The sequence below is a fragment of the Lates calcarifer genome, linkage group LG10 (assembly GCF_001640805.2).
Source record: "Lates calcarifer isolate ASB-BC8 linkage group LG10, TLL_Latcal_v3, whole genome shotgun sequence".
Classification (NCBI taxonomy): domain Eukaryota; kingdom Metazoa; phylum Chordata; class Actinopteri; family Centropomidae; genus Lates; species Lates calcarifer.
This window is the reverse complement of record NC_066842.1, coordinates 1,644,665-1,663,648: the sequence shown is the minus strand read 5'-3', so window position 1 is coordinate 1,663,648 and position 18,984 is coordinate 1,644,665. Positions and strand designations below refer to the sequence as shown.

General features: G+C 42.3%; 1 protein-coding gene across 1 annotated transcript in view; it reads left to right on the top strand.

The window, feature by feature from the left end:
• Positions 1-18,984, top strand: part of LOC108872678 (RNA-binding Raly-like protein) — a 40,774-nt gene that overhangs the window by 1,043 nt on the left and 20,747 nt on the right. Inside the window, exon 2 of the mRNA XM_018660486.2 lies at positions 6,667-6,739. Within this exon, the coding sequence (XP_018516002.1) occupies positions 6,667-6,739 (73 nt within the window). The remainder of the gene's footprint in view (positions 1-6,666; positions 6,740-18,984) is intronic.

Sequence of the window (18,984 nt, the reverse complement as noted above, 5' to 3'; positions counted from 1 at the left end):
ACAATGTTTAGTCAACAAAGTGTATATACATTAAGGTCAGGCTTTGCAGCTTGGTAATGTCATTGGTCAGTCACAAATTTTCGTTTGAAACCATTGCTGTCAGTTTATCAGTCCTCACAACTTCAAATGGCTGTTTGAATGTTAAGGTTTTATGGTTGGTTTTAAGGTTAGGGTTAGATTTAGGTTTAGGTTAGAGTTAAGGGTTGGAGTTAGATTTGGGCATTTAGTTGTGATGGTTGAGGATTGTGGGTCCAAAAACTGCACTGCACCGTGTTTGTTGGGAACGACAGCTTTGTCGGGGACCAAAATGCTGGAGTCCACAAAGTTTAAATGGCTGTTTGAACATTAAGGTTCAGGTTTGAATCAGGTTTGGGTTGGAGACAGGCATTTAGTTGTGGTGGTTGAGGTTAAGATAAAGGGCCAGGGAATGCATTATGGGCTTGTTTTACTTTATTTGTGGGGTCTGAAAACTATGAGCCCACCTCACTGGGTGGGTCCAACAGCTTTGTGGGGACCAAAATGCTGGAGCCTACAAGTTTAAAGGGCTGTTTGAGGGTTACAACCTGGCTCTAGGATTAGGGTTAGAAGTAGGTTTGCTAGTGAATGCATTTTGCCAATGATGGGTTCCCACAGAAATAGGTGTACAAAGATGTGTTTGTGTGTTGATCTGTTGTTAAAAAAAAAAAGAAAAAAAAGAAAGAAAACTCTGCTAAACCACAATAGAGATCAGCTTCCAGTCCAGGCTCCACACTCATTACTGTGAGACAAGTTCAAGGTTCTGTTTATTCATCCATAAAATCGCTGAAATGTCAGTGCTCGCATCCTCACCGTTCATGGTCACAGATGAGAAATAACATCAGTGTTACAGTTTCTAAAACCGGCCTGAACATTTCAGCTGAGGCTGTGATCATCAGGGTGTGAAGAAGTGACCCTGAAACTCTAATATATTATTTTACCACTGTAAAGAATGATTCAGCTGGGAAGTAAATCTGACAGGTGGCTCCTGTGACTAAACAGCTGTTGGCTGAATGTAATGCCTCTGGTTTATTGAACTTATATGTCAAGTTCAGGGAGAAGAGTAAGGGTGGTTGCTCATTTACTCTCAAAACGGCACCAAGCAGTTTGCATCAGTGATGATGAGGTGGTAAACAGCATCAAACGCACCAGTCCAGCCTCTGAAATGAGCTGCGAGACGCATCATTTCCTCCAGTTTCATGAATCAGGATCAGTAAGTTAGAAAGTCAGAACGTACTGAACATGTTGCAGAGTAGAAACTAAGCAGAAAGAACTGTCTCATTCTGAGTTTCTGGGCTGATCCTTATTGGGTTGTGTTGGTTTAAATTTCCTTTCGAGTGCGTTGGTAACCTGGAATCTGAAGAAGTCAGAGAAGGTATCATTGCTGAGGAAAATGGGGCTGATGAAAAGACAGAGGATCATCAAGGTCATTACAGTTCATCCTCTTGGGAACATGAATGTCTGAACCTCATGAAAGTCCATTCAAATGTTGTCAAAACATTTCTCTCAAAACCACAAAGTGGTTCAAAGTCACAAGGGTTCATCCTCCTGGGCCAATGACTGTCTGAACCTGATTTCATGACGACCCTTCCAGTAGTTGTTAAGATGTTTCAGTCTGCAAGCAGTGGACTGACTGACTGACTGACTGACTGACTGGCTAAATGTTTTAGAGTCTTAGGATAAGAATATGAAAGTGAGCGTGAGGCTCATAGTTTCCTTCAGTTTCCTGAAATGTGAGCAGTGCTGTCTGAGTCACAGTTTGACTGAGGAGCACTTCAACAGGATGAACATCAGACTCTGCTCTGAGACAGAAAATAATGAAACCAGGATGTGGTGGAGATGAAAAGAGTGATGCAACAGGAAACTAAATGGATTTGTTATTTCCACCCTGATCATCCAGATGGTCTGAATGAGCAGCTCTTGTTTATCTGTTTCCTTTAAGACATAAAGCAGCAGATGGGTGGTGACTGATGTGTGTTTACCTCTCATGTAGCTGGTCAGCTGTTTCCTGCACTTCAAAAAATCACAATGGGAAGTGATTTATGATTTATAAAATATTTTTCACCCCTGTGCTGTTTCTGTTTCATAACAGCCAGTTTTGTGCATCCATGTGGATTCACTGGGTCAGGATTTAAGGTCACATGACAGGAAGAAGTCACTTGACCAAGCCATGTAGTTTGCCTCTCGTGCAGTTTGTTGTTACACGTTGAAAAGAAAAGAAGAAAATGGAGACTTGGTGAGTTTATTTGGTTTAATGGTTCTTGATACCATTAATGGTTTTAGTAGATTTGGCCAAAATGGCAGACAGACAGGTCACAGCAATCAGGTATAAAACATTAGGATAAAGCCTGAAAGACACAGCAGACTTGACTAACTGTTAAAATCTTCATTGAATATTTTTTAATACCTGATTCAATGGCTGTAATTCATATAAAGTTTATATGAAACAAGTTACTGGAGTTAATGTTTTTCTGAATTAAGTTTTGTTTGGTGCTCGGCTTGGCTGCATATCTGACTTAGACAAATGATCCTGGACATGAAAAGACACAAAAACAAACTCTTCTGTCTCTGCTGCTCTGATTCTCTGCTGGATCTTTTTGCATAATTGAGACATTGCAGTATGATGTTGAAGAATAGAGAATGTGATAAAGTTAAGATCATGTGCAGGCAGAAAAGAAACAAATGATGGAGCTGTAGTTTGGATAATAGCAGATGTTTGTGCTCTTTCATGGTAGTAAACAAGTGTGGTTCATGTCGGAAAAACGCCAACACACAGAACATTTAACCCAAACTTGGTGTTGCTGTATTTAGAGCTGAGTGTATCCCAGAATTCACCAGGGTCTGCTGCACCTCACCGGTCCAGTTGTTGGTGGTTTCAGGACCAACAATGAAGACATGACAAAGCTCAAGTTCTGTCGCTCTGATCTTCTTAATGGTACTGATCACTGAAGATTAAGATTAAATATCACATACTTTTATCAAAGATTTAAAAACGTAAATTCCTTCCAAACAACTTGATTGACTTTTATTAATTAATTAATATCTCAGCTCCTTAATATGTGTTTTTTATTGGGTGTGTAATGATTCTGAAACCAAGAACAAAACCAATCTCTAGGTCATTTGTATGTAAAACACACATATATCTTAATTAGTAAAGAAAAACACTTGATTTTTCATCAGATATCAAACATATTTTTAGATGTTTGAAAACTATAAAGCTTGAAGTACCCTAAAGTTTGATTATGATTTATTTAGAGGTCCGTGGCAACACAACACTTGAATATCCTGGCACTAGCAGCAATTCACTGAGTTTTAGTTTAGAGAAACTCACCAGTCTGCTGCAGCTGCTCAGAGATCTTTAATGTCGTCCAGTGAGTCAATCGATTGGCTTCACGATCAAGGACAAATCTTCAGAAACAGGAGCACAGTGAAGTGAGAGGATTCTGAATATGTTCTAGAGAAAACAGGGTCTGTCTAACACTCGGAACTGTCACTGATCCAACAGACTGAAATTTGACAGAGAACATTTCTGTCAGTTTGTTGTTGAATTCCTCTGTGCCGACGCTTGATTTCGATCTCATGATCACAACTCTGAAACTTATCTGTTTCAAAATGTTCAGTCTCTTTGAACTTTTCAGACAGAAATCTGGCGGAGGCGGACACATCATCATCACCAGCTGTACAGCAAACAGACATCCCCTGACAAACAGTTAAAAACAAACATAGATGGACGGACAGAAGTTGTCGTCATGGCCTCATCCAAGCGGCAGCGGCAGCCGGCCTCTGCTCTGCTCTGCGATTTCCTGCCAAACTTTGAATAGCCTGTCCCTGAAAACCAATAACCATGAGGGTGTGAAATTGTCCTGTCATCACTCTCTTCCTTCCCTCCTCTCTCATTTTCCCCTTCTCTTTCTCCATCTTTCCCCACCTCTCTGTAGAGCTGATGTGTTGTCCAAACAATGCAAAGCAATAACAAAGCAAATAGCTGTAATCACTCAGTCGATGATGCACAATCACCCGTTCAGCTCGCTGCGGGTGTCGTGGCGACCTGGCAGCCTTATCGATCTCCGGTGGGGGGAACGATTAAAGGCACCCCGGCAGTTAACAGATGGCGAGTGACGGCGCTCATAAACCTCACACTAAAAGACTAATGTCCTACAAGCTGCAGCCGGTGTGGCAGCCATAAACAATCCTGCTGCCAACTGTCAGCGCTGCGGTAGTGGAGAGGGGGATGATGGGAGGCGAAGGTCCAGATGCTGCCTCACCGAACACGGTATGACATGCAGGGGGTCCTTGGAGCCAAGCACTGAGCGCTGATGGAGGTCGTGGCTGCTCTCAGCTTTCAATTACAAAATCCAAATGGTGACTGAACGGTTCAAGTCGGGTTGAAGAGACGGAGAGCCAGAGAGGACTTAGTTTTTTTGGCTAGAGGGAAAGTTTTTTATGAGCAAACACAAGCTTGTCGTCTCCATCTCACCAAATCATTTGTAATCACTTTATTTTCAGTCACACTAGCAGTGAGATTGTGTTTGGCAACGTCAGTCAGTCCACCACTTTGGTCCAGGCTGAAATATCTCAACAACTCTTGGATGCATTTGCATGAAATCTGGAGCCAACATTCACATAGAAAATCTGCTTGTTAAGTCCTTCGTCACGTCCGATGAAAATACTATTTCCAGATCCAACTTCACTGAGGCTCTCCTGCTTTCAAGATGCCATGATTACAATTCTTAAACGAATGTGGAAAAACAAGCAAACCTAGCTAATGTTTTCTGCGCTGCCCAGCTAAGGCGAATTAAAACTGGCCATAGCTAGCTATCTTTGCCGAGCTAAGGTGAAAATAGATGACCTTAGCTATGTTCACTATGTTTGGGCAGCACAGGAAAGGACAGACAATCGGAACATGAAGATGTGGGCTCGCAACAAGAAACACCCCATAAAACCTGTAGCTTAGATCAGAGGTACCTGCTTTTACCACGTTAGCTAGGTTAGCTAGCTAACTTTGTTTTTCGTCATTCCATCAAGAATTGTAACTTAGCTCTTCAACTGCAGCCATTTCCTCTTTTCTCTCTCATCATAGTGAAAGCAGTAGAATGACAATGAATAGTTTCTGGACTCAGATCTGTTCAAACAACACAGGACACAGCTCGGCAGCATATTGACAACAGGAGAGACTCTGCAAAACTGGACCCAGAAACGGTGTTTTCAAAAGTCGTAACAACTTAACAAGTGTATAGTCCACTGCAAATCCAAACTTAACAACTACAGTGAAGTTAATTTCAGTGTAATACAACCAGTAGATGAGCTGGGTTTTGTCTCATGTCACAGGACAAATTGTCTATTGATAACAGCAGCAAGAAAAACTGAATATTCTCCACTTGAGTGTGAGAGAGGACAGTTTGTTTTGTGGCAGCTTGCATCAGATCCATCAGGGTTAAATCAGAGGAATGTTTCTCACAGTCCTCTGCTGATCAATATGACTTGCCTCTGCTATTGATCAATGAACCCCTCAGTGTAAACAGAGTATGGGAATAAACCAGTCTAATCCACTGTACACGACCAAACAACAGACAGACACAGTTAGCATCTAAAGAGCCAGGTGGTGGAGACCAATAAACAGAGCTAAAAGAAAGGAAAAGAATTCTTCAGCCGGACACAAACACTCCTCTCTGCTCTCAGCTAAAGCAAACAATTCTTCTTCATGAATATGGAGGCACTGGCAACTGAACTGAATTGCTCCAATAAGAGGATCCACTTGGTGATTTGCTTCTTAGAGTTTCTAACGTCTTGTAAATGCAACGATGGCTGAAGCTCTTGGTCAGTAAACAACTGTTGATGCTAATGTTGGCTATGTAGCAATAGCAAAAAGCTACATATAGCAACTTTAACCTTCAGTGTATTGACATTTCCCATAAAGAGCAGAGGGGTGTGAAATGGTGAACGAAAACGCAAAAAATAATGTTTATAAACTGCAACAGCAAGTGGGTTTCATTTTCTAATGACATGTTGATTCTGAATGTATCAGTAAAATGTTCATAGACAACATGTTTGTTTTGAGCCAAGTCTGATCTTGCAGTGAAATATCCACTTATAGTGACTTCAGCATCTTCAAACTAGCCAACAACTAACGTCAGCACAGCTGGTGGACTGGCTGTTTGGGGCTGATAAACAGTCAAATTTCTGTGAGAAAATTCACCTCACTCTCCGTCTGAACACTCCCTGAGAGCTCATGGTGTTTTCTAAAATTAATCTCATACCTCTTTTTTTCACAATAACTCTGTTTTTGTCTCAGGCTGATGGACAGGTATGTGCCTGTTGCAAAGAGCGAAGCAACATGAATGTGAGATAAAATTAACTCCAGTCTGACAGATGGAGGCCAATTAGACTCTCAGGCCGCTCGTTAAGGTGGCCGGCTGAGGCCAGCGGGTCTGTGTGTGTGGAGAGAGGGTGTAGCTGTGCAGTCGTCTGTTAGTTTTGAGACTTGTGTATGGGAGTTGTTTGTTTACCACGGTGTGTGTTGTGTTGTGTGTTTGTGAGCCTGCAGCGGGGTCACACTGTGTTACCTGTCCACCTTCATCGCCGTCTCCCTCAGGTCAGGCGGTGAGACACCAGGCGTCAGTGTCTAACCTGATCTGACGGTTTGTTTTTCAGACACCGGGATGAACGGCGAGCAGAGAGCCGGTCGCACCACGACAGCCAAGAGAGGAGGCGGCGCCCCCAACAGGTGAGTCTGCAGCCTTACATCCGGGGTTCAGATGGAGCCAGTGTGGAGTGAAATAAGATGAATGTTTTCCTAAACGACTTCACCAACATTTCAATCATTTATTTCTGTCATCATTATAGTAATTAACTATAGGAAGCCTGCACCATCTGCCTCTGGCTGCAGAGTTTGTGGAGCTGTGTGTTCATATTGTGAATCTCTGCTCCATTCAGACAACTGTTATTTCCTGAAATATGAACAGAAAATAGCAGCCCACACAGTTCATGCACCCAAAAGCTTCTGCTGTGCAGTCGTCTCAACAAACAGGCTCCATAGTTTTTCACAGGGATGTTGAAACACATGTGGAGCTCTTTTAGTGTTAACTTACAGCAGCAGCAGTTACAGTAGTGCTATTCTGCTGCTGGTGTTTGTGTGAAGCTGACAGTGAGTGACAGTCAAGCTGTCCCCGGCTTTAACCTCATTCTCTGTTTACATGGAAACTAAAGCCAAACTGTCCTCCAAATCCCACCGCCGCCCGCAGCTGGACGGATTAAAGCTGGGGGACGGACACGACTCTGCGTCGGCCAGAGCTGGGATTTACAGCCAGGCAGCCGCACAGCCAGCTCTGCTGGGACTGTGAGGATCTGTGGAGAGAAGCAGTGGAAACAGTTCACTCTGCATGGACCAACTCTGCTTAGACTTTCACTTTAATTCACCTCCTGCAGCACAGAGAGACAGCAGCTTAAACAGGCTTTCATTCTTAGATAGCAACTATTGTGAGAAACTGAGGTGAAGGGTCAGAGTTCACAGTCTGGATTTTAGGAATAATCCTGTGTCAGTCTGCCATGTCCATTAAATCTGCCAAATACACTAATTATCTGATAATACTGGTCCAATGTGAAATGGTATTTTAGTAATTTGCTCTGCAGTTTTTCCTCTTCAGTCTGTGGATGCTGCAGAGAAATATAATGCTGAGAGCTCTGAGAGAACAAGTCCATCAGAGGAGTAGAATCTGGAAAGATGGAGATTGAGATGGATGAGAAGTGACTCGTTTTATGTTACGTTTCAGTCGACTTCGTTTGTCGAATGTGTTGCATGAAGCACGATTAGCTCCAGGTGATTCTGCTGCAGTGGAGATAGGAGGTGTCAGTCTTCTTTAGCTTTAGTTAGCTGTTGCTGGAGCACCTGTACGTGTGGATCATGAGGTGAAATAGTCTTTTATCTTATTTTTTGTTCAAATATACATGGTGTTGGTTCAGTCTTAGCTCTTACTCTTTTACTCTTTTATCTCTTTTTTGTGGTTTATAAGTTTAAGGTTGACTGTATTTGTTAGCTCAAGGCTCATTCTTGAACTTCTACAGTTTTATCCTCGTCTGTTATCTGCAGTTCAAAATGAATTTGAATGGTTGGTTTTTGAGAGAGTGAAACTGCAGGTTACAGTTACACAGGCAGCTTTGTCTGAAAGTATACTCAAGTCTGAATCTTCATATGTTCATTTGAACAAGGAATTATTTTCTAAACGCACTGATGTTTTGAAGAGACTGTAGGGTTGTAGGAAGTGAAGGACAGCAGAGCGGCTGATTTTCCAAAAGTTTTAAAGTTGGCTAGAATTAATTTGAAAAGCCTTGTTACCCTGTCACAGTGTCTGTTGATGGTTAAAACGTCACATTTATACACAGAGAGCAGGTTAAAGGGTTAAAGTTTCTGGCTGGTGTTGACAGTGTTGATGTTTGACGGGAAATTCTAAACTGGGAATTAGCTGTGTTACCATCCTACAACACTATAAATTGCCTCACAATGGACATTTGAAATAGTTTGCCGTCAGTGAAGCTTTGCCTGTGTTTCTGTAAAAGAAGTCCATGCTGCTTTAGCTATTTACCAGATTGTGAAGAGAAACTTAACAGAATTTGTTGCCACTGCTGTGTTTTCTAATGCGTTCTCTACGTTAAAAGTGCTAATATCCTCCTCAAGTGTCGTCCAGTTCAGTTTTATTTTCATTCCACATGCAACCAGTGATGTTTCACCTCTGATTTGCACACAAAGTATTTCAGAAATGGAATATGTAGCAACACTTCTTTGTGAAGCCGTTATAAGTGACAGCTTCGTGTCATTCAGACATGGGTGACTTTTGCGTTAATGTTCCTTACTTCTTTATTCAGACACGCTGAGTCAGTTACGAAAACAGACACATTACGATGTGATATTTGGTATCTAACGTGAGACGAGACGGTACAGGAGTCGATCAGGTAGAGCTTGTTGTCCACTAATCAGAAGATTGGTGGTCCAAACCCCAGCATGATGAAGTATCCTTGAGCATATGAATGGGTGAATGTGACTCATAAAGCACCTTGGGTGGTTGTTAAGACTAAAGAAACGCTGTATAAGTCCATTATAGGAAGTTACATAACATGTATGACCCTTATGGTACCATTTAGCTGTGTGGTTATCTCGACTTCGGTGCCATGATGGACCAGTTTCCAGCCATTTTTGCAAAGTATTTTTGCTTGTCTTGTTTAGGCTTGTGCACAACAATCTGGGATTAGGTTGCAAGTTATGGTTGGTAGGCCCCCTTTTTGTAAAAACATCCTGTTTCAGCCGATCATACTAAAGTCCAACTTACTAAGACTGCTGCCCTGACTTCATTCAGACATGAGAGACAGGGGTGCATGCTTTAAACTCACTTCCCCTCCACACACACCTTACCTCATCAGTATGTGTCAGTGTTTTCTGTAGTATTTTCTTGTCTGAACACACCAGGTTGTGTTCCAGATGGGTTCGACCTCCTTCTCTGTCTCCTAATCAAAACTAACGACACCAAACCTGCTCTAAGCAGCTGAGAACTCGCCTGATATAAAAACATACAGCAGCTCAGCGAGCGTCCACCATTTATCAATGACAAAAGTATTCACCGGCAACAAGGGAAGAAACTTAAAGAAACAAGGGGGAAGTTGTAAGATACTGTCCAAAGTTTCATCAAAGTCAGATCTTTATGGCCTCTCAAAGTTTATTTTAAGTGGAAAAAAGTCTGGGGTTGGCAATTTAGACTTTGTGTTATGGTTAGTTCAGTCTTGGTGTATTGCTCCTCTGAGGAGCCCTTTACCTCTAAAGGTTACGCTGAGAATATATTACCCCATTAGTTTGCAGTGCCTGAGTAAGGTCCTGTTCACACCTGGGACTAACATTTGTCTCCAGTGAGACTTATGATTGGATCTTGCAGCCCGGACCTCCTCTGAGTGTGGTTCGAACGACTGGATCTTGATGTCTTGAGGTGCACCCACACCTGTAGTTAGAGCTGTCCACTTCTGATCAGATCACCTGAGACTCATGTTAGTTCAAGGTATGAACAGGGCCTAGAGAACGTTTTCAGCCTAATTTCAAAGGGTCACTGCTGCAGTATGTTTCCAGTATTTAGTACACATTATTCTGGCACTGATACTGAAGCAGTGGAGTTTCTTTCCTGCAGATATTTTAAGTCTGAGCTGTTTTTCTCCCTGGCAGTTCAGATGATTATTGAACGTCGACATCTGAATGATGTCTTTTCTTGTCATGTTTACAGTGTGAGTGTGTTTAGCCTCATTTGACATCCCCATTTCTGTGCACAAGCCAAAAAATAATGTACTCAAAATCATCTTCAGCCCTTCGGATCACAGTCATAACACTGGTTACCTCTGAAAAGTAACTCTTTTACAACCAAAGAGATTCTGAACTAAAGTTGTCTCACTTGTTGATAAGGGGTTTTGTCCCTTATAACAGGTGATAAAAGGCCTGTAGCAGGATGTTTTGTGAGACAAACAGCAGTTTCAGTGGTATAGGGGTCCTAAAAAGCTTTGCACAGATAGAATCAAGAGACTTTGAGCTTTCAAACAATGTAGACTTGGTCCTGGTTGTGTGAAGACTGAGTCCAGTACAGACCAGAACACACCTAAAGAAGCGCTACCAAAGCCAAAACATCCCATGGGTGGGATGGTGAATTTCAAAAGGACTTTGATCACAGGTCTGTAAAAGACTCAGCCCTTCATAATTCATCTCGTAAATTCAGTTTATATTTGGATTCTACTTTTTTGAACAAATCTTTTATGATTTTATGCCTCACTTATTCAGATATTCAGATGATTTTCATATGCAACTGGATCCATATATCAAAGACTCTTCTGTTCTGTGACTGTGTGACAGTGGGCGAGTATCTGGATGGTATCATACCATCGTTTACCCTTCGATTCTCTGCTTTGCACCTGATCCTCCGTCTCTCAGGCTGACGCCCTCAGAGAGCCTCCGGTCGCTCCGTCCTGCATTTTAAATCGCTTCTCCTCCCCGCAGACGTCCTTTCATGTTTTAAAGAGAAGCTTTTTTTAAAGCAGCCTATGCATCTCGGTGCCTCGGTCTGACTCTGAGCTTCAGAGACAGTGACTCTGGGGAAAAACTCTGAGCTCTGGTCTGAGGTGAAGGAAACAGAGCTGTGTGGGTGTGTGTGTGTTTCACTTTAGCAATACTTCACTGCACAGCTGCTGTGGAGTTAAACAGCGTTCAGAAAAACACCCCGTCTCCCTCGTAGCATTACTGTGACGGGCTCAGAGCTTCCCCAGACTCTGTGATGTTTTAATTGTTTTGATCGTTGTTAATCAGATGAGATGATTAGCTGCTAAAGGTGTCTCTAGATAGCACATTACACATTTTACTTTCACACCAGCACTGGATAAGGAAGGTGATGAATCAGGAGGAATTTCTTATGTAGAGAACAATGGGGAATAGATTTAAAAAAAAAAAGGGGGGTGGGGGGGGGGTTGTGATTCGTCTCAAATGCTGCATTAATTGTGTTCTCCAATGTCACAATACACTCATAAAACAGGCTTGATTGACTGATACTCACCTCTGTTTTTTGTGTTTTATGTCAAAATCTCTCTTTTGATGACTCAGCTTGAGGATTGGAACAGCTTACACAAATTTGTCCAACCAAATCACAATTTTAGCAACTAGCTAACCCCACCTATCTAACTATAAATGGAGGAATCTCTGTCTGTCTGTCATTCCATTTTCTCAACAACCGCCCATCTGATTGACTTCAAACTTCGAAGGTGTATTGATTAGGATCCAAGGAAGTGCAGTGTCGACTGTGAGGTTTTTCAGAGAAGCAGTTCTCGAGAGAGCTTCAAAAGATCACACGTGAATAAAAAGGCAGAATTATGCTACAAGTTTAGTGCAGCACCTAGAGCATATGAGAACATTAGAACAAAGGCAGAACTCAGCTACGCACTATATTTTAAACGATGGAAAACCATGTGGAAAACATGATGCAAATCTGACATTTCTGTTTATTTCATGTATTAATGCGAGGAAGGTTCCAGCCTCCTCATCGCTGCACACAGATCTGACATTTTAGTTTATTCACTGTCACTCGTCTCCTCCATGGAAACATGTGATTGTGTTTCAACTCTGCAGCGTTTCAGCGTCTCTCTCCGTGTGTTTGTTTAGTTTGAGCTGAATGTGTTTGTCATCATGTCGGATGATCTATTGCTGAATCCAGCAGCTGTTAGTTTAACATGACATAATGTTTTCAGTCAGAGCTGCCGTCCTGCTGAGGACACACACACACACACACACACACACACACACACACACACACAAATACACACACTGGCAATTATGCAATTTCTCTTCAGGGCTTCACTGAATCACTCCAGTATGATTGATGGCAGCGTCCTTACCGTACGCATCCAGACACACAAAAACATTTATAGTTCTATACGTGTGAGGACCCTTATTCAGTGCAAATAGCCCAGTGTCTTAAAGAATCATGTAAACAAAAAACTTCTATCATCTTGTAGGGAATTAGAAACCTGAAAAAAAAATTCCATCCAAAGCCAGACTAAAACCGAAGCTAACACAGTAACCCCAGGAAGTCTGAATGAATTAGAGTCTGTCTCCTGTCACAGAAATTGCATGAATGGTTCTTCCATCATTCCTACTCCCCACTCCTGTTGTTGCTCTAACTGAGTGATAGTCAGCAGCTTAAACCGCTGGAATCAGAGCCAGAGAGTTCAGAGTGATAGTTGAAAAAGTGAAAGTGAAGCTCCAGTCTGGAGCTTCAGATGGACTTTGTTTTCATATTGTTGCTTTACCCTCTTCTTCAGGACCAGAAAATGTCCTCATTGTCGTTAGAGTCATGTAATTCTCTTTCACAACACTGCTAGCAGTGGCAATAATGTTCTAGCAGCAGGTCGCTACTGTAAAATATATAAGCGAAAACACACTGCAGACATAAAGCTGGCGTCTTGGTCACAGCTCAGTTATAAAATCGTACAACGCCATGGAGTGTCTCTCCTGCCGGGTTGCTGACAGTGTTGTCCGCTGGTTTTGATTCACCATAACACCAACAGTTTCTGCTTCTAGTTATTATTAGATAACCTGGATTGACTTTTACTGCTACACCTGCAGCTCTGGCTGTCGCTTGTCTCATATTTTTTGTCAAAATTTTTGCTAAAGTCTCAGAGATTAGCAACTTGTCCGACACGTATGGCATGCTGGGCTGCCTGTGGGTCGTTTCCCACCGTTATCCGTGTGAATCAGTGTTTAATTAACTGAGGCGGAGGCTTCCCAGGCTCCCGGTAGGTTTCAGTTTATACAGTGTTCACATTGATCTGAGGGTTTGTCAGAAGTGGACTCTCCGACTGCATAAACTGTGTTTTTACCACCTCCTGATTAACTTAACATCAACCGAGCAAGGAGGCAGACGCAGGAAAATCAAAGGAGAGACAGAGGACGAGGGAGGAGATGGAGAGAGATGAAGTGATGATGGAGGGGAGAGAGAGAGAGAGAGCGAGCACTGTGCAGAACACTGTAATTATGTCTTCTTGTCCCTCGATCGCCCTGCTGAGATGAGTCTTTAGTTGAAAGAGATGAATCAGCGTTTCCTTTGAGGAGAAAAATAACAGCTCGATAAAGAGGCTGCAAAACAAAAAACAATCGTTTAACCGACCACACACACACACACACACACACACACACACACACGGGGAAGATAAACTGAAACTAAACGTCCTCCTTGTTTAAATTTAAATGTCGTCTTTGATGGAGCTCTGATGGGCGGCCGCTGTTTTCCCTCCGCTTCACCTCATCAACTCTGAAATGGCTGAATGTGTTTACATGCAGACAAAACATGCAATTTAAATATAATTAGGATAATAATTCAGATAGAGTTTGACCAGCAGATGCAAAGTGAAACTGCTTTGAAGAAAGAAAATGTTCCTTACTTTTGTATCGATAAAGTATTTAATGATACATATATTTTGCTCTGATTATTCTTCCTTCTTTCATCATATCGTTGATATCCTCACCGATCGCCCTCCAGTCGGCCATATTAAAGTTTTGTAAAGTAACTGCTGATGCAAGCTGAACATCCTTGCTGCTGCTTCACATTAAAAGTGTTCAACTGGCAAACTACTGGTGTTTCACATGATGTAGATTTCCATCCAAATGTAACGTAAATTTTAACCAAACTACGACCGTGGCTTCATAAACCTCACCAACGCTCTCTTCTGACGTTATTATCTCTGCAGGTCTGGAGACTTGTACAGTCGTCACTGGACATTACAGTGTCGCAAATAAGTGAATTGGTCAATCAGTGTTAGCCGTAACTATGGTCGACAGTCTGAGGGATGAGCAGGAAATATAGGATGAAATGTTTCCCCTCTCGAGGTCAAGGACAAAACTCTACTGGAGAGTTGTAGACTCTGTGTAGATGTGTGGACTTGCTCTGCATCAGAGAATAGTCATTTAAAACCTTCTGAAGCACCTGGTGAATCTCTGATTCTCAGGACTCATGCCTTGACATGGACTTGAGTACTGATGACTTGGACTTGGACTCAAGCATTGACTACATTTGGATTCAGATTCTTTTTTGTAACAAGCCACAACGATTTGACATTAGACATCGATAGCTGTATTAAAACTGTAACAATCAGCTTAATGGGGGCAGGCACCTGTGTTAGTTTTATTCAACCTCGATGACTTAGACTAATGGGGACTCGACTCGGACTCAAGGTTTAGTGACTGGATGACAATATCAATGTTTTGTTCCAAGGCTGAATCTTTAGTTAGAGCTGAGTTATAGCTGGTGCTGCTAACGTTACCCATACACCCGCCCAACCAATCACGAGTCAATCACAGCTGTCAATCATGACATTTGACTAATGACTAATGAAAACGTCGTCCATCTTGTTATTTACAGGCAGTTCTGTATAATTAAATCAGATATTTCAGAGTTTTCCAGTCGAATGTTGACAAACATCGACTGACTGACCTCACATTGACCCCGGAGCTTGCGGCCGCCTGAGGTCACCGCCGAGAACCTCCTGACCCGCCCTTCGGTCAGAGGCGAGTGAGCTGAGGTGGCAGGAACACAGCTGAACGGCCCATTAACCTCCTTCTCACCACGCCACGCTACAGTACGCCGCCAGCTGATTTATGACACTGCAGGCCGGGCGAGGACTGAGCGGTAAATCAGAATAAATGGATGTGGTGGCGCAGTGAGTGAGTGTGAGGAAGAGGAAACCAAACGGCTCAGTGTGAGCTCACCTGCCGCCAGACACTCACCCAGGAACACATGAATATGTATGAACACACACACACAGTTTGGTGTGTGTTGGGGGGGTATTGATGCTGAATGCTATCATTAGTGTTGGGGGGGTGAGTGTTAAGTAGGCGGCTATATAAATGCAAATTCCTCATCATTCCCTCGCCGTGTCTCCTCTCTTCAGAGCAGCCGAGCTTCACCTCCACTTTTTGCCTCACACCTCGTTATGCTTCGTCTTCCACCAGTTTCCCGCCAACGAGACGACTCTCCTGCTTTAAAAATAACAACGCTGACTTCTCATATCACAACAAAAAAAGAGGATATCTGAACAGATTATTGATTTCTCTCTCTCTCCACAAACACTCCCTCCCTCTCTCTCTCTGAATGTCCTCATTGCTCGGTGTTTATCGACGTTCCTCGCTGTGTAATTATTCCCATCAGGAGAACGGCCACTGAGTTCTCTATTAAGGTTTGAATCAGGACAGTGCAGAGCAAATTAAAAGTCTTATTAACACCAGAAAGGAGCTTCTTCGTTGTGTTTAGGACCAAAATCCTGACACATTGTAACTGTGCCGGAGTACTTGTGTACTGTACTTAAATACAATTCTCAGGTACTTGAGTATTTCCACCTTATACTTCTACCCTGCTACATTTTAGAGGGAAACACTGCATTGTTTAAACTGCACTACATTTATTTGACAGTGTATGATCAAAAATCAGCACATTACTTATCCTGTATCCTGTATCTGTATCTTATCCAGTAAATGATATATAACTACAATTATTATATAGAGTAAACCTGGATGAAACCTACTACACAAAGAAAAGCAAACATGCCCAAATATAAACATATAATTCATAATAAAACTAATAATATTCAACTGTAAAATGTAAATTTAACTCCACCTTCAATATCCGTGACATTAACAACAAAATGTTATGCAGTTTAACTCAGGTGCCGTCCTGCATCATTACAACATTGTCAACTTGTTTTAAAGCAACAGGATGTAACTTTTACTGAGAGCAACAGCGACCTCTGCAGGCACAAGTGGTAAATTCTGTCTGAGTGGTTACAGGTTGTGGAAGCAGAGGGAGATCGTACCTGCTCAGAAGGTTCAGAAGATAAAAATATGTCCCAGATACGTAGATCATTACTGGTTTTGTTTTTTGAGGTGTCCCCTCTATAATGATGGCGCCCCCTGGTGTCAGATCAGAGATTGTGTCTGATTCCAAGTGTTCTGTCTTTTGTAGAGTTGTGGTTTCTCTTTCAAGTTAGGTGTTTATTTGTGAGGAAAATAATGCAAATTGCTATTTTATAATTCATCTGGAGAGCTGTGGAGAGCCCAGGCCTCCACCAACACTGTTACAGCTGCTCCTAAATGCATAATTTCTGTCACTATTAATTTAATTCAGATTCAGCTCTTGACCCTGCAAACATCCCCTCAGGATTTGTGCTGAAATCTGGATCTCCAAAATCTAATAAGCTGCTCGTGGCCTGAGGCTGATCTGCCCTCTAAATCTCTGTGAAAGCTGCTGTTAAGTTTGTGAAAAATCCTGCTGACGGACAAGACAGTGGCTTAACCTCTGTGGCCGAGGTGATGAAACGTCCCTGAAATGACCAACATACCCCTAAAACCAGAAAAAAAGACGTAAACCTGCTGAATAAACACGTTCTATTTCCACTGCTGCAGACTGACTGGATGGGTTTTAATAATGCAAGGACCAAGTCCAGCTGTGATGTTTGGATGGAGTTTAATCCTGCACATCCATCCAAAGTTCCATATTTTGTCAATGTGGCTCTCTTAAAATGTTAATACACTTTTTGCAGCAGCTCAGAGTCTTTCTGTTGGTGATTGATGGGTTTTCAGCCTCTTCCTTCAGATCGATTCAGTCTGTCAGATATTTCAGGCTGTTCTGCAAACACAGCAGGTTTAAGATCTACCCACAGATTCTCAGCTTGTGTTTCTTGAAGTGGTTCATGGTGGATTTGAGGTCCACTTGTCCTTTTGTGGGAAACAGCCTTTTTTCACTTTTGCTTTCTTGCCTGACTGATATTTTGTGGAATCCATTCTTCCCTCTGTCTGTTTTGGCTCTAGGTGTACTTATACACAGAATGCAAATATTATATGGCGAAAAGGCGATGTAATGATGTGACGGAGCGGCTCCGTCACTGACGGCGGGGAGCGCACACACATGTACCGGCATACATACACGCACACACATAAAACTTCTGATCCATCCCGTTTTCCCCAGTTAACGAACTTTCCAATCAGTCAGTCATGTTCCCATTCTTGTTGAAGTAGAGCGACCAGGGGTGCACACTTGGTAGTTCTATGTCTCTTTAAACATACATTTAAACATGTTACTCACCGGCGGCATATCAGTCGTTCCGGTTGCGGAGCATGAGGCGGCAAAACGGGGGCATAGCATTTGCCGCTATTATATGCCATGTTCTCGCGGGTTTCGGGGTCATGTGACCAAGCTGATATATGTATTTCTGGTCTTCGTTTATTTTCTCTGAAATTTTCCAGTCCTGCATTGTGGATGAAAGGAACTGCATTTATAAAAACACAGTTAATTTTTGTTTAATTTAGATTTGTGTTGTGGAGCCTTTAGAGGCATTGTTAGAGGAAAAAATGTGTTTTCCTATTAATTCTGGAGCCTGGAAGGAGGGCTATGGGTTTATAAGGGGCTGCTGTGGCCCAGGGAAGGGAGTGCTGGTTTGGTTACTAACAACCTCCTCTCATGCTTACTGAGTTACTGTAGAACTCTATTCAGCTTAACTTTTTCTTGATGTTTTTTTTTTTGCATTGTTTCTTTGGTTGGTACTAATTTTCGCACTGTAAAAAACGCTGTGAGTTTTCCGATTTTCTTTTTTCTTTCTTACTCCCATTTTGATTTTGTTTAGAAGACCGTACAATTTTTTCAGAGGTTGATTTTTCAGAGCTTTACACTGAACATGTTCTGATTGTCTTATCAGCACAACATATCTTCCTGACTCGTGATGGCTGACCGCGACCTTTTCCAGAGGAACCCAAACAGTATCAGCCTTAACTACCAGTGGTGAATACAACATGGATAATGAATTACAAACATTGGTGACCTTGGTGTCTTTGCTAGCAGCTGTTGAGCAGTTCAATTCTGCATGCCCAGTGCCCACCTTAAATCCACTGTTTCTGGATTAGTAAAGTACATGTCCAATCACTTTACTATCTATTGATCCTGGTTCCATTCAGTAGTGTTCATTACGACACAAGTTATTTTCTTTTTTCCACAGAAAGCCCAGTGGTTCTATTCAAAATATCTTTGAATCCCATCTGAATCAGGCTTTACTCTCTGACTGCCTGGAGAAAATGGGTTTTGAATGTTAAGTGTTCCCACTCAAACAAGATCAAAGTTAAACAACATCTTAATTGAATCCCTATAACAGGAGGCTCTTTAAATGCTTGTGGAGCTGCTGTGAAATTAGTCAGGTGAATTGAAATCGGTCGATTTGGAAAAGTACCCCAGCACCACCATGGACAGGAGCCCAGATTGTTGTGTATAAAATCCAAAACAGCCTGAAGGACATTTTTTACAGGGATTATGAAGACTTGAGTAGCCTGGTTGTGTCGCCTGTTACGGGCTCGTAATCACAGCGAGGACCGTCCTCCGAGGTGCTGCTGCTGTAATATTAGAGCTAATCACACAGATAAAGCAG